General features: G+C 33.9%; 2 protein-coding genes across 14 annotated transcripts in view; one reads left to right on the forward strand and one right to left on the reverse strand.

The window, feature by feature from the left end:
- Positions 1-9,282, forward strand: part of LOC136831460 (probable phosphorylase b kinase regulatory subunit alpha) — a 239,786-nt gene extending 230,504 nt beyond the window's left edge. For all 13 annotated transcript variants that reach the window (XM_067091940.1, XM_067091944.1, XM_067091947.1 and 10 more), the window contains one exon: positions 3,770-9,282. In XM_067091940.1, coding sequence (XP_066948041.1) covers positions 3,770-3,991 — 222 coding nt within the window. In that variant the 3' untranslated portion in view covers positions 3,992-9,282. The remainder of the gene's footprint in view (positions 1-3,769) is intronic.
- The window catches only part of l(2)k14505 (ATP synthase mitochondrial F1 complex assembly factor 2 homolog l(2)k14505), a 66,558-nt gene continuing 57,469 nt past the window's right edge, over positions 4,986-14,074 (reverse strand). The window contains exon 10 of the mRNA XM_067091075.1: positions 4,986-5,091. The gene's annotated coding sequence lies outside the window, so the exon portion shown is untranslated. The remainder of the gene's footprint in view (positions 5,092-14,074) is intronic.

Here is a 14,074-nt window from a genome sequence, read left to right on the forward strand (position 1 = left end):
TTTCGCCCATTTGCTTTCACTTACACTTGATTCACCCGAATTACTTTTTTTTGTTACGGTAAAATACCTATCAAGTGTCACTTGCTTTTTGCAATTTTTTAGCATGTTAAAAATAACTCGTCCCCTAATCATCAAACAAACTGGCGCCGCGTTCTGCTTCTGCGCACCTTGGATTGTTTGTTTCCACAAATTTCTTTAGATTTTCCCCACTGCTTAAACGATATTCTTGTTACTCGCACCGCAGTGTCTAATGCCTAAATTTCCTCTTTTCTTCTTTAGAACGGTACATATCGTCGACATAGATCTGCCATATTCTTGAGCTAAGTTAGACACGTGTGCCAGCTTTATGCTTGGTGGTCATTTCTTTCTTAACTTCAAGAGTTAAAGACTCCTTTTTCTTCATCACTTCACTTCCTTAACAGGCTTCTTCTTCATGTGTGGCAATGTTATTCCCAATTATTAAAAAATCACAATTGCAAAAATATGATGCAATAATGTTAAGCAAAGTCTCAGCCACAAGCACAAACTCGAACATAAGGTACAATTTAGATTAGGGTGGATCAACGAGTTCGTGTCAGGGTCACGAGGCAAATGAGGTCAATTAAGGACTTTGCAGAACCTACTTTGACATTTAAAAAAAAAAGAACCATCATCCCAGTTGTTTTATTGCCTTCCCACTGTGTATCCCTCCGTCCCTACATCCACATGGTCCTCCCCCTAATCCAGGACCAAGGGGATCCCATCTCTCCCCCCACCAATCCCGGCCGGCCACGGGCGAGATTCCACCAAACAGCTCGTAAATAGAATTTTTAGCTCGTACATGAAAACAGAATTTTTTGAAAATTTTACTTCATATAACAAAAATACAAATAACGAATCATTCATACGCCGAGGAACCACTTTATAGAATTGAGGCCAAAGGCTGAGCACTGGGACGTATGAGGTCATTCAGCGCTGAAATGGAAATGTAAAAAGAGTTGAAAGGTGTAACAGGAGGAAAACCTTGCAGTTGCACTATGAAACAGTTGTTATTATGAGGGTGGAAAGCAAGATGGAAGAAAGAGAATATGAACAGAGATACAGAAAAAGAAATGAAAGGGGTTGCAGCTAGGGGCCAAAGAGACACTGCAAAGAAGCTTAAGTAATGCCTACAGTGACCCACATGAAGTGCGCTGACAGCACTACGCCCAAATGCAAAGTACAGTAAGTGCACAGTTCCATTATTTGTGCCACCTGTCTAATGCATCATTGTGCATTTGTGTGTCTGCTGTATCAGTGTGTGGATTTAAAAACACTTCACACTACTACAGTACTATCAGACGTAGGCGAGCATGGTAATGTTTGGTGTAAGATGTTAAGAGTTATTTAACCCTTAAACGCCTACTGGACGTATCATACGTCGACTAAAATTGTCTGTTGGGTGCCAAGTGGACATACCGTACGTCGACTACAAAAAATTTCAACCTTTGGTCAACTTTGACTCGACCGAAATGGTCGAAAAACGCAATTGTAAGCTAAAACTCTTACATTCTAGTAATAGACAATCATTTATCTTCATTTTGCAACAAATTGGAAGTCTCTAGCACAGTATTTCAATTTATGGTGAATTTTTGAAAAAAACTTTTTCCTTACGTCCGTGTGGTAACTCGGCCGAAAATTTCAGAAATTCTTTCGTCATTTTGTCGTAATTTTTGTACTGTTTTATATTAGCCGTTACATAAAGTTTTATATATGGAAATGTGCGCAATTTCATGTAAAATACAACAAAATACAACCCATGGTTGTAGCTTTTATCAGTTTGGAAATATTTTCATATAAATCTCGATAACTGCCAAAATTTCAACCTTCGGTCAACTTTGACTCGACCGAAATGGTAAAAAAACGCAATTGTAAGCTAAAACTCTTACATTCTAGTAATATTCAATCATTTACCTTCATTTTGCAACAAATTGGAAGTCTCTAGCACAATATTTCGATTTATGATGAATTTTTAAAAAAACTTTTTCCTTACGTCCGCGCCAGAAATTCTTTCGTCACGTTGTCGTAATGTTTGCACTGTTTTATATTAGTCGTTACATAAAGTTTTATATATGGAAATGTGCGCAATTTCATGTAGAATACAACAGAAAATAACTCATGGTTGTAGCTTTTATCAGTTTTGAAATATTTTCATATAAATCACGATAAGTGCCAAAATTTCAACCTTCGGTCAACTTTAAACTCAACCAAAATGGTAAAAAAACGCAATTATAAGCTAAAACTCTTACATTCTAGTAATATTCAATCATGTACCTACATTTTGCAACAAACTGGAAGTCTCTAGCACAATATTTTGATTTATGGTGAATTTCTGAAAAAAAAAACTTTTTCCTTACGTCTAAGCGTGGTAACTCGGCCGAACATCTCAGAAATTCTTTCGTCACGTTGTCGTAATGTTTGCATTGTTTTACATTAGTCGTTACGTAAACTTTTATATGTGAAAATGTGCGCAATTTCATGTAGAATACAACAGAAAATAATTCATGGTTGTAGCTTTTATCACTTTTGAAATATTTTCACATAAATCACGATAACTGCCAAAATTTCAACCTTCGGTTAACTTTAACTCGACCGAAATGGTAGAAAACCACAATTGTAAGCTAAAACTCTTACATTCTAGTAATATTCAATCATTTACCTATATTTTGCAATAAATTGGAAGTCTCTAGCACGATATTTCGATTTATGGTGAATTTAAAAAAAAAAAACATTTTCCTTACGTCCGTGCGGTAACTCGGCCGAACATCTCAGAAATTCTTTCGTCATGTTGTTGTAATGTTTGCACCGTTTTATATTAGTCGTTACATAAACTTTTATATATGAAAATGTGCGCAGTTTCATGTAGAATACAATAAAAAATAAATCATGGTTGTAGCTTTTATCAGTTTTGAAATATTTTCATATAAATTACGATAAATAGAAAAAATTCGACTTTTGGTCAACTTTAACTCGACCGAAATGGTCGAAAACTGCAATTGTAAGCTAAAACACTTACAGTCTAGTAATATTCAATCAATTAGCTTCATTGTTCAACAAACGGGAAGTCTCTAGCACAATATTTCAATTTATGGTGAATTTTTGAAAAAAACATTTTTTTACGTCCGCACGTTACGGATTCATGCATCATATTGTGATAATATTTTCTGTGTTGCTTTGATCGTTTTATAATTTGTTATATACCAAAATCATCGCAGTTTAGTGTACAATACAAAGAAAAAAATAATCCGTTAGCTTTAACCGTTTTGCTCACAACTCGATTTGTATAAAATTATATATGAAAATTTTTTTTTGCGCTATCATATATTTCAATATTTATATATGATATTTTTTTTTCATTTCTGATGGTTGCATACTAAACTTCAGGCAATGACAAAAAAAGGAGCCAAAAATGAACTCTTAATCTTAAAAACTAAGCATGCTGTGATTTTTAAAAAAAACTTTTTTCCGCAGTAATAACTCCCGAACGCCGCCGGCATACGGGAGACGTTTTTGTAAATAGAGGTTCGGCGTTTAAGGGTTAATAATAACTAAAGTATTGTTTAATTATAATTAAATAGGTTTTGTTCATTGATAATGAATGAGGAAGTGATTGATAGGTATGGAATTTTAGAAGGATATCTCTCATGCAACTGCAAATTCAAATAACTGGCAACCCTTTGGTCCCAAGGGCTCCGGGTATTAGGAATTTTACTGTATTATAAAATACTCAAAATTGATTTTAATTCTACAGAAACAACAAGACGGAGATGCTACCACTTGCTGTGCAAGAGACAAACGCGAACCTGGCATTGGAGGAGGACTGGCTTGCGGTGGGTCAGCCTATATTTGCCAGCATTTCTATGACAGTGCTCCATCAGGAAGTTTTGGAACTATGTCATATATGGTCAGGGCTGTTGCCATTACACTTAATTGTTTCCCCCAAGAAGGGGAAATAGATTGTTCAGTTAGTTGAATTAATTGTTTTGAAATTTCAGTCTGAGGCAGTATTAGGTAGCTTTTAAGTTGTGTGTAAATATTTTTGACGTGTTCTACCTTTTAATTGTACAGGTATTTATTTTAAGTAATTTACTTTTTACAGATATTTAAGACAGTAGTTTAATCTTGCAGAGTTTGTGCAATACATTTTAATAGGATTGATCTGTTATAGTATTTTTCCTTTCATTTATATGATCAATTGAAAGAGTAGAATGTTTGCTGTGATTTTATAATTGTTGAAGGACCTTTAGCTATTCAGATTGTTTATTAAGCATTAAAATGATCATGGTACTGAAATTTTAATATTTCATAGAAATAAGATTTACTTGGTCAGTGTATTATTTAAGCTTTTGTTGGATTGGGAAAAGGATAGTCTCACATCTGATCTCAATTGCGTCCAAGCTATGAGCTACACACATTAATCACATCATTGTTATCCATTATATTCATAAAAGGTGCTGCCTTTTTATACATGTTCTTGAGAGATTATGAAGATATGTATTGCCCATATGTACTAAGCAATGTGTTACAGTGGATGTGTAAATTTCAGTTAAATTCAGTGTACTTTACTTATAAATGGGTAGCTTATGATCTACAAAATGTTGGCCACACTGGAGTTGCTAAATAAATCTTGCAGTAGCAGATATGTATTGAAGCAGACATTTGAGACTGCATTGATTGACTTTAACATCATAAGGAATGATTTGCTATCTTGAAAGGTACTAGTGACTAGTTTTCATAGGAATCTTAAAAATGTATCATTCTCTTCATCAATAGAATATTTCATTTTTGTTAAGTCTTCAATAGTTTTCTTAACAGAGGTCAACTGTTTCCTCCTTACATCAGTCTTAAATGAACCTACACTAATTAGTTTAAAACATTTGCTGAATATTGTTTTCCTTTATTTATCTACAATTATTTCTTATATATATATATATGTTGACTGCAGAGTCTGTTGATTGAAACAATGCTAAAATTTAAAATTTACTGCTGGCAGTTAAATTACATATAGTACATATATTTTCATAGAAAACTGCGAAAGCTCCTTCTTCGTTAGCATAGTTTTTACAGTAGTGTCTGAAAAAGAAAGATATTCCATTAGTATAGAAATAATGATTATGAAAGTACAGAATATATAAGTTCGTTATGTATAAGGTCAAGCTGTATGTCTTCAAGCACGAGCCCAACTTATGTTGCTGTTAAGTTTTCCATAAAATTATCTAGAATACTAAACTGATAGCTTTTAGCCAGAGGTTATTTACCATGAAATCTGAGTTTATTGACCAACCTTGAATGGCTCTGTATATTCTCAATTCTGTCTTGTTATTTATTCCTTATCCTGCATGTGACATTAGTTGACCACCTTAGTGATAGAAAAGTTATGCCATTACAACTTCCCCTTAAATTATTCCAAATTATAGTGCAACTTCATGCAAATGTCCCAGGACAGGAACCACTTTTTGTGTTAAAACCAGACCCCTAATGTATGCTTTATAATCCTGTCATAGTGTAACATCCTGCCACCTAACATATATTTAGTTGTCTTGTTATATATACAGTAATCACCAACCAAGGGATATACTTTAATTAGTCAGCTGTTGCATCTATCAGAAACTGAGTGACACCACCTTGCCCTCATTTTTTGTGTAATTTAACCTTTTCAGAAATTGTTATTTTAGAATAAATTTCTGCCAGTTCTTTGTGAGTAATATGTAAAGCTAAACTGTCACATAAGGGTTTTGAACCCTAATTCTAGATTTATATACTATGCTACTGATAAGAACCTTATACATTTATAAGAGTAATTTTACTAGATTACTTTGGCGAGATCATGTAGTTATCATTCAAAATTACCATCTGTATTAACTTCTTAATAAAAAGAAATTCCTTCCTATGCAAAGTACAGTAATATGTTTGATGTAAGAGAAATTTGCATAGTTTATATATATCACTCTGTCTTTATTTGTACAAGAAATTATTGTTCATACAAAACAATCTTCATTCTTCTCAGATGTGCCATGGCACACAGATAGTAACCTTATTAAGATCTAAGCTTTTTTTAATGACTAATCTATCCATTGCAAAAGCATGCATGCAATTTTTTGTTTATTTCAAAGAGTTCATATATGATAAGCTTTTTTTAATGACTAATCTGTCCATTGCAAAAGCATGCATGCAATTTTTTGTTTATTTCAAAGAGTTCATATATGATCCACTGAAAGTTAAGCTTTCAAGATTTAGCATGAAATGTGATGATGCATGGAGCCATATACCAAAATTTCTTTCTTTCTTTATGTTGTACCCCACAATCTAGTGATTGTCAATCAGGAAATTTCAATATAATCCAAAATTACACTTCTTATTTATGGTCTTTGCCTCTTGCCTCCAGTAGCATTTCATGCCAAGGGGGTTATTTATACGTGTTATGTAACAGTTGTTCATGTTAGAAAAAAAGATATTGCAATATCTTAAAAGAGTATTTTATATAGTTGGTCATGTATATACTTTGTTTTCACTGCTTATTCAGTGCAAAATTATCAGAATGTTTAAGGTTTTCTTTTACAATTCCTTTAATTTTTATTATTTATTTAGGATAAAACTTACACATGCACAAAGAAAGAAAACACTACCTAATTAGAAATGTCTTATGTCACCTTTAAAATATTAACCATGTTCCCATTCATGTCACATGGCTGTGAAATGTTTTAATCATTATTGTTACCAGATATAAGAAGCACAAAAAGCTTCTTCAAATTACAAACAAACATTTAAATTAAAATGTTATTTAGTAGCCACTTTTAATCAAATTAAAATAATTATCAATTATAACAGTAATCTTGAGCTCATTGCTTTGCGTCAAATGAGGTACAAGTTGAAATGAATTAGCTTTCATTGTTATATGTTTTGAATGATAATTTTTTCTCACATACAGTCTTACAAAATATGACTGCTTGTAGTTGTAATATATGAAACAAATGGGACTAAATAAAAAAAATTGAAATTGGATAAATACAGTTCAGAAATTTTTATGTATTTCAGAAACAAGTTCCTTTTGAAGTTTTGGAAACTTCAAAACACCATAGCTATGGTGAACTCTAGATGACTGTATAAATAACATACAGCAGTGTACTAGAAAGTAGCTTGTATAAAGGGCATACAATAATATACTACAAAGTAGGCTGATACTGTATTAAACTGGTAGGGCTTTGGAATTTATTTAGCATTTATGACTAAGCTGTTATAAATGACTGTATGCAGACCACTGTTCTCTGTGTTGGTTTTTTTTTTTTTTTTTTCTGTCAATAACATATTTATGATGATTTCCAAGATGGTGACACTTTTTGGAAAAAGGACTAAGTAAAATTGGTTTTATAAGTTGATACTGAATAAAATGTTGAACAGTAGCTGCTAGAACTCAGTTCATTTTTTTTCAGCACTTTAGTTGTAAGCAATGTATTTTAGGAAAACTCTTCCCTAATATATTCATTGTATGCTTCCACTACACAGTGATTACTTCTTACCAGTCACTTTGCCAGCAGTGAAACATTTAATAATGGAATTTATACTTATACTCAAAGGTTTTTATATTACCATCTTTAGATAGAATAGAAAGTAGGCAAGCTACAGTGTTTGATGGAACCGATTACTGAAAAGACTGGGAATGAAGTAAGAGTTGTATTTTTCCAGACATCAAATTATCCTGAACCAAAGCAGGAATGAATTTATAAATAAAGTATCTAAGATTTATAAATCAAGTATCTAAGAGTTTCATTGGTATTAAAACTTGTATAAAAAATTTTTGTGCAAAACATCAATGGGACTTTGTGGGCTCTTGGAATAATATAGGCTCTTGGAATAATATAAAGTAGAAAAATTAACTTGAATGCTGTTTACAAAAAGAAAAAACTGTATTAGTATCTTTAACTATCCATGCTGTTTACAAAAAAAAAAAACTATATAAGTATCTTTAACTACCCATCCCAATGTAGAAAATAATGGACTCAGTTAATTACAAAATATAATTAACTAAAAATCATGCCTAGTCATCATTATAACATTGCTATTAGGAAATATATAAATAATTTAAGGATGCGGAATTATATATACAAATAATTTAAGGATGTGGAATTATATATCATACAAAACTGTCAATCTCCTCTTGAAGTCAGTTTGCACTATAATATACTATACTTTGGTTTTGGTGTAATGTCCACGTATTGATTTCAACCTTAGCTAAAATTTTCCACTCTATCTCATAGAAGATAACAATGATTTTTTTTTAATATCCTTCCACATGAGGGGTGTAAAATATAAAGACTGTTCAACGTGAAATAAAAATTTGATGACCTCAGTGGATATACAACCTAAAATCATATATTTCAGCCCCCCAAAAATATTGCAGATTTCAGTTCATTGTTTATTTTTTTAATCAACTCACTACTGACCAAAACTACAAGCAGATGTACATTATCTCCAAGTTTAGAAAGTATAAAAATTCAGTGTTCATAGTGGTAATATATAAGTAAGAATGGAATTATTCTGCTCAAGTCTGATAATTAGGACAAACCAAACTTATCATATGAGAGATGGAGCTGTTGAAAAATGAAAAATCCAACCTAGTTTGGAATTCCTTTTTAATGCTGAAATAATTTCTTTGTTCCACTGCTGGTTCAGAGTAAATAAATTGTAATGTTAAGGACAACAGTGAGTAACATGAACTTATTTCATTCTGAACAATCAGTTCAAATCATATCATACACATGTTGTATAGAAGGCCAAACTGCTGGAATCCACAACTGCCAAACATATGTTCCTTCAAGACTTCAAAGTAGTTTTTCCCTTCATTCCCTTGTTGGTTACTGTCAGACTTAAAAAAGTTACTTTTTTTGTGAAAAAACATTAAACACTTGTTAACTTGATCTTTGGGGACTAACAGACAGTTGTAAACTGAGCTGGGAAATCAACCATAATTTTTTAATATAACTGATAAAAATTAGAAGTTGCAAAAAGAAAGTACTGACTATTCCTTCATAACAAAACCTAGGTACTGTATTACTATAATTTACTGATCAGTGTCATGGGTCAGTATTTGATATTTATAATTGTAATCTAAATCTTGTTAAAAGTGTTTATGGAATTATAAATCTGGAAATTTTGTTTTATGCATACTAAAATAGTGTGTTTATTGTGTCAAAAGACTGTAACTTCAAGAATGTGAAATGTAATCTGATTTTTTTTGTTGCACTTAAAACAAAAACCTTAAATCATTTTTAGTTTTCAATACCCTTACCCACTGGAATTTATGTGTAACATACACTATATTATCATATGTGAAAGAAATAATGGAAACAAGTAACAATAATATGCCATATTCTGAAGGTAATTTGTATTTTCTCTAGATTTACCAACCAGAGCCTTCAAATAAGAGTATTTTCCTTGGCATAATCTGGAAATTGCTATTGAAGGTTGGTAAAAAGGTGGTTAATTAATGGCATGGAGATGAGTGTTGGGGTACCACCCATTCACCTGTTGGTAAGCAGTTGGATTTTCCTTCAGCAACCAGGAAATATGCAGGGTTGGTTGAGGTGGAATTTTTATAACTTCTGGTTTGTGTACCTAAAAAAAATTGAACATCTTGTAAAAATGGTATTTGTTCCCACAAGAATGCAAACTATTGCCTTTTAAGTGGGAGGCTTACTCCTGTGGTGGGAAGATCATCTCTTCGAATAAACTGACCCTGCTCTGAAAGTGTGAAAAACGTGATGTTATACACCTCTGCCACATTCCATAAGTCTGGGCTAATAGCAAAAGGCTGAGAGAGCTGACTCCTATAACCTTTACAGGCCAGATTTGCACAAGGATGCAGAGGATGATACGGCCTTGCATCAGAGTTTACTAAACCTTATCAAACTACACTCTACAATGAGTTCAGAGCATCCAGTATTTCTGGTATGAAATGTGGGAAAAAGGGCACCCAAGGGTGAATTACAGTCGTACCTTGCCTTCAACTGTTTCACATGAAGTCATTTTCAACTATACAGAATTTTTTTTTAAATAATAATATGAGAAAAATTATGGTAGTTTTGTGTCGAGTTACTAAGTTCACATTGGTCAGCAACATTATCGTTACTGGTTGTTTATAAGGTGCTCGGGATAAATTTTTTGGTGAATGGTTTTGGTTATTCTTTACATTACTACTAGTATATTTTTATTAAAATACTGCAAAAAGGTTGAATTACTGACATTTTTTTTTATATATTTTTATGTGATGACACCGAATGGCTTTACGGAATTCTAGATGTATTTTTAAGGCAATCCATTATTTTTTTTAGTAAAATCAAATGGTTTAGAGCATATTACCAATACAGTATTATACAAGATACACCTGTACATGGCTGTACACCTTCCCCCGGTTAAAGAGGGAGATGGAAAACCCACATTGCCAAGCCTGTCTTCAGACAGGTGTTTGTGGTTGTGAAGCTCTCATGCATCTGCCAGTCCAGCACAAACATGAGTTTGGCTGTACAACAGTTGGAAAGGCTGCAAAAGAAGAGAAAAGACCCAGAATCCACTGCTCTCTTGGCCAATCTAAGCCTAACCATGAACCTTAGGAGGATGGAAACTTGTCCAAAAGGAGCTGGGAAAAACTAATAGGGCCAAGGAGAAAAAAATAAAATCTGGTATTATTTCCTTCTCATTCTCTTCCAGCATCCCTGGCATAACAACAAAGTAACATGTCCTTCATCAGCCATGATGTGGACTAGGCCTTGTTAGTGAAACCATGGGGGATACTCTTAACTGTGTGTGAGAAACCAGCAAGAGTTGACAATGCTTACCACAGTTATACAACGTAGCAACAGGTACCACAGTTATCCAAGTCTGGAGGTTCAAAGGTCATTCATGAGCAGCAGAGGCTAAGGGCAGACCACTGCACTGTTGCACAGTGTCCTGCAGTATAGGCCAAACTATCAGTCATCAAACCCCATCTCCATCCAAACTTGGACTAAGAAGAACAGGATGCTTCATGAGGATCAAGAGGATTAGGAAGACACCCCCCTCCTATCTTTTTCAGGTCTTGACTTCCTGCCACAACAGGATAAAGTGAATATAAGTCCATATACTTGTGTGTCTCAGAAGGGGGCCTCCTACTGCCATGTTTAGAATTGCACTGACAGTGTTCAAAGCAACTGTTAGTCTATGTTGCATTGGTAATGGATCGATGTTGCTTGGTAGTGATGTCGCAAGACGAGCAGTGAGGCGAGACAGTGAACACAGAATACTCTGAAAAACTGTTGTATGAGGATGTGTAACATGGTAGCAGAGTGTGGTTTGATAGAATGACAGTGTTCAACTATGTGGCCTCAAAACCTGAAAATGAGTCTGTCTACAACACATGTGAGGACATAGGCAATTGGTGTGAATTGACAGAGCTAGCAAAGAAAAAACAAGCATTGGTTGTACACCTTTTACTAATAGGGAAAGCTAGGAAGGTTTCATCTGAGATTGTCACAGAAATTTTCAAACAAGACAGGCTATATAATCTCAGGAGAACTGGTGAAAAGACATTTGTGAGTTTGTAGCAGAATTGAACATGTTTATTTCAATATTACAAAGCAGGGAATGGATCTACCAAATTCTATAAGGGCTTTTAAGTTTTTGGCTTCATGCAAACTATTTGATAATGAACAACAATTAGCAATGTCAGCAATAAAAGGGATATGAAATTGGCCCTGAATAATGTATTTGCTGGTGATACTGGTATAATAGGGCACATGTATCTGTCTGTGAGGTGAAGATCAAACCCATCTTTTGGGGTGACGGAGGTGAGAGTGAGGACAGACAAGGTCTCATAGTAGTGTCATATGTGGCCAATATTGTTGTGTCGGCCAATATCCAGCAGGATCTGATGGTGCTAGAGCTTGCAAATGTTCATCCTCTGCTAGGACACTAAAGTATCAAGATGTTTAATATGTGAGTCTTGATTTCATTGGGAATATGAATGTCCAGATCCATACTAAAATTACAGTAGGAATGAAAATGACTTGAACAAATGCATTTATCATTATTTAAGGGTTATGCACAGATGAAGCACACTAATAAGATTCAGATGCTATTAGAGGAATCTAAAGTATATACAGTACTGTTCTACACACAGGGTGTTCTAAGACTAAGTCGAGTGGAATGGCTTAATTGCTGCTAAAGCCCAGTCCATATGACCGGACTTTGTCCACAGACAAAAGCGAGAAATCTGTTCATGGCCAGACTCGCCACTTCTGTTCAGAGCACTGAGCAAAGACACCAGACTTGCCTGGGGTGAGTAGTGTACATGACTGCCAGGCATACAAAGAGCAATGCAATAGTTTTATTATAAGAAACTGGTATTGCATATGAAAAGTATAAGAATAATTTTTATATTGCTTAAGTAATTATATATTATACATGAATGTCAATATTTACTGGAATATAGAGGTTGTGAATATGAGGATTATAATATATTTATCTTTAGAATCAAATATAACTTGATATCCATAGGAATATATGCTTATAATTTTCTATTTTAAATGTTAGCTATTATAAATAATACATGTCCAATCCATATGTATGGTCATTTCTTTTATATCCTTGATTTCAAGCATTATCTTATGGACATCATGTTACTTCTCTTATTCATTTTCCTCACTGGAATGCTTGAGGGTAACTTTATCAAGTAGAGAATGAAAGGTCTTAGGGCCCATTCTTTCATAACTTTGGAAGCATTTGTTAGTCCACTCTGCAGTCCTCTTACAATAGTAGCAGACTTCCTATAGAGCTTTCCTTTTCATGAACCAGCTTTTACAAAATTCTCCTTTACCAAGTGCTCTTCTCTTCCTCACACATATGTGTATCAATAAGACACAGAGTGCCAGTCGCTTTCTGTTCTTCTGGTTGAGTCATGCTGCAATTTTCATAATGTGCTCACCTCTGCACAGACTTTGACTGGCCAGACACAGCCGTGTGGACAACAGACTTTCATTTGTTTACAGATTTTGTCTGCCAACAGACTGAGTCATCCTTGACCTTCATTTTACTGATGGTATCACAATTCTTTCACTCCAAAGTGTTAATCTGCCATGCTTCACTGGAGATATATTTGCTACCATAGCAATAGATGTTATAAATTGCAGTATTCCCTTGTTGCTGACCAAATATATGAAGAAAGCAAAAATACTGATTAACTTTGAAAGTGACTAGGTTAAAATTTCTGGAAGTATAACTTATTTGAAATAATCAGGCCTTTACTTGCTTCCAAAATCTACATGACTAGGCTGCGAGTTAAGTGAAGATACTGTACTGTGCTGGCAACTCTTGGTAACAATGTGAAGAAAATGGCATTAAGTTCCACAAACTGTTTAGACACCCAACAATTGCTAAGGTAATTACACTTGTCAGCTGTGACCAACCTCAACCCTCACATTAAAATAGGTTGAGTGTAAGTTAATGCAAAAGTACCGCTGCCTTCACAAAAAGCATGAAAAGAGGTACTTCCAGTCAAACCTTGCTAACCACCATCCATAAATCATTCAAAATCTCTTATGTTGGTAAAAAAAAATTGCCTGTTGAATTAGCTGAATTGAATGGTATAAAGGAAATAATTACTAATTTGATACATCCTTATAATCAATTACGAAAATTAGCAAGGTTCTTGAGAAATCATCTGATCTTCATATGCTGCAGGCACACAAGAATTAGGTCAGTTAACTGACAGTGGCCTGGGAACATGGAGGCATACACACAGGGCTACCACCACTCATATTTTGTCTGTAAACCATAGAAGGAAGTGTCGGGCAATTCAGTCCATGTACCATGGGCCAATAATAGTAACAGGAGTGCAGTATAACATACATTCTTGTCCACAAATTAGGCATTTTTATACATTGTATTAAACCAGTTAAGTGTTAACATATGGGAAACTAGTTGCACTACATTTTCTATGACCACCTCCAATACAGCTATTTCTACATGTACTGCTTAATTACCAAGCACCACTACAAAACATCTTTAACAAATGGCAGATTTTATG

Source organism: Macrobrachium rosenbergii, chromosome 48 (genome assembly GCF_040412425.1).
Source record: "Macrobrachium rosenbergii isolate ZJJX-2024 chromosome 48, ASM4041242v1, whole genome shotgun sequence".
Lineage (NCBI taxonomy): Eukaryota > Metazoa > Arthropoda > Malacostraca > Decapoda > Palaemonidae > Macrobrachium > Macrobrachium rosenbergii.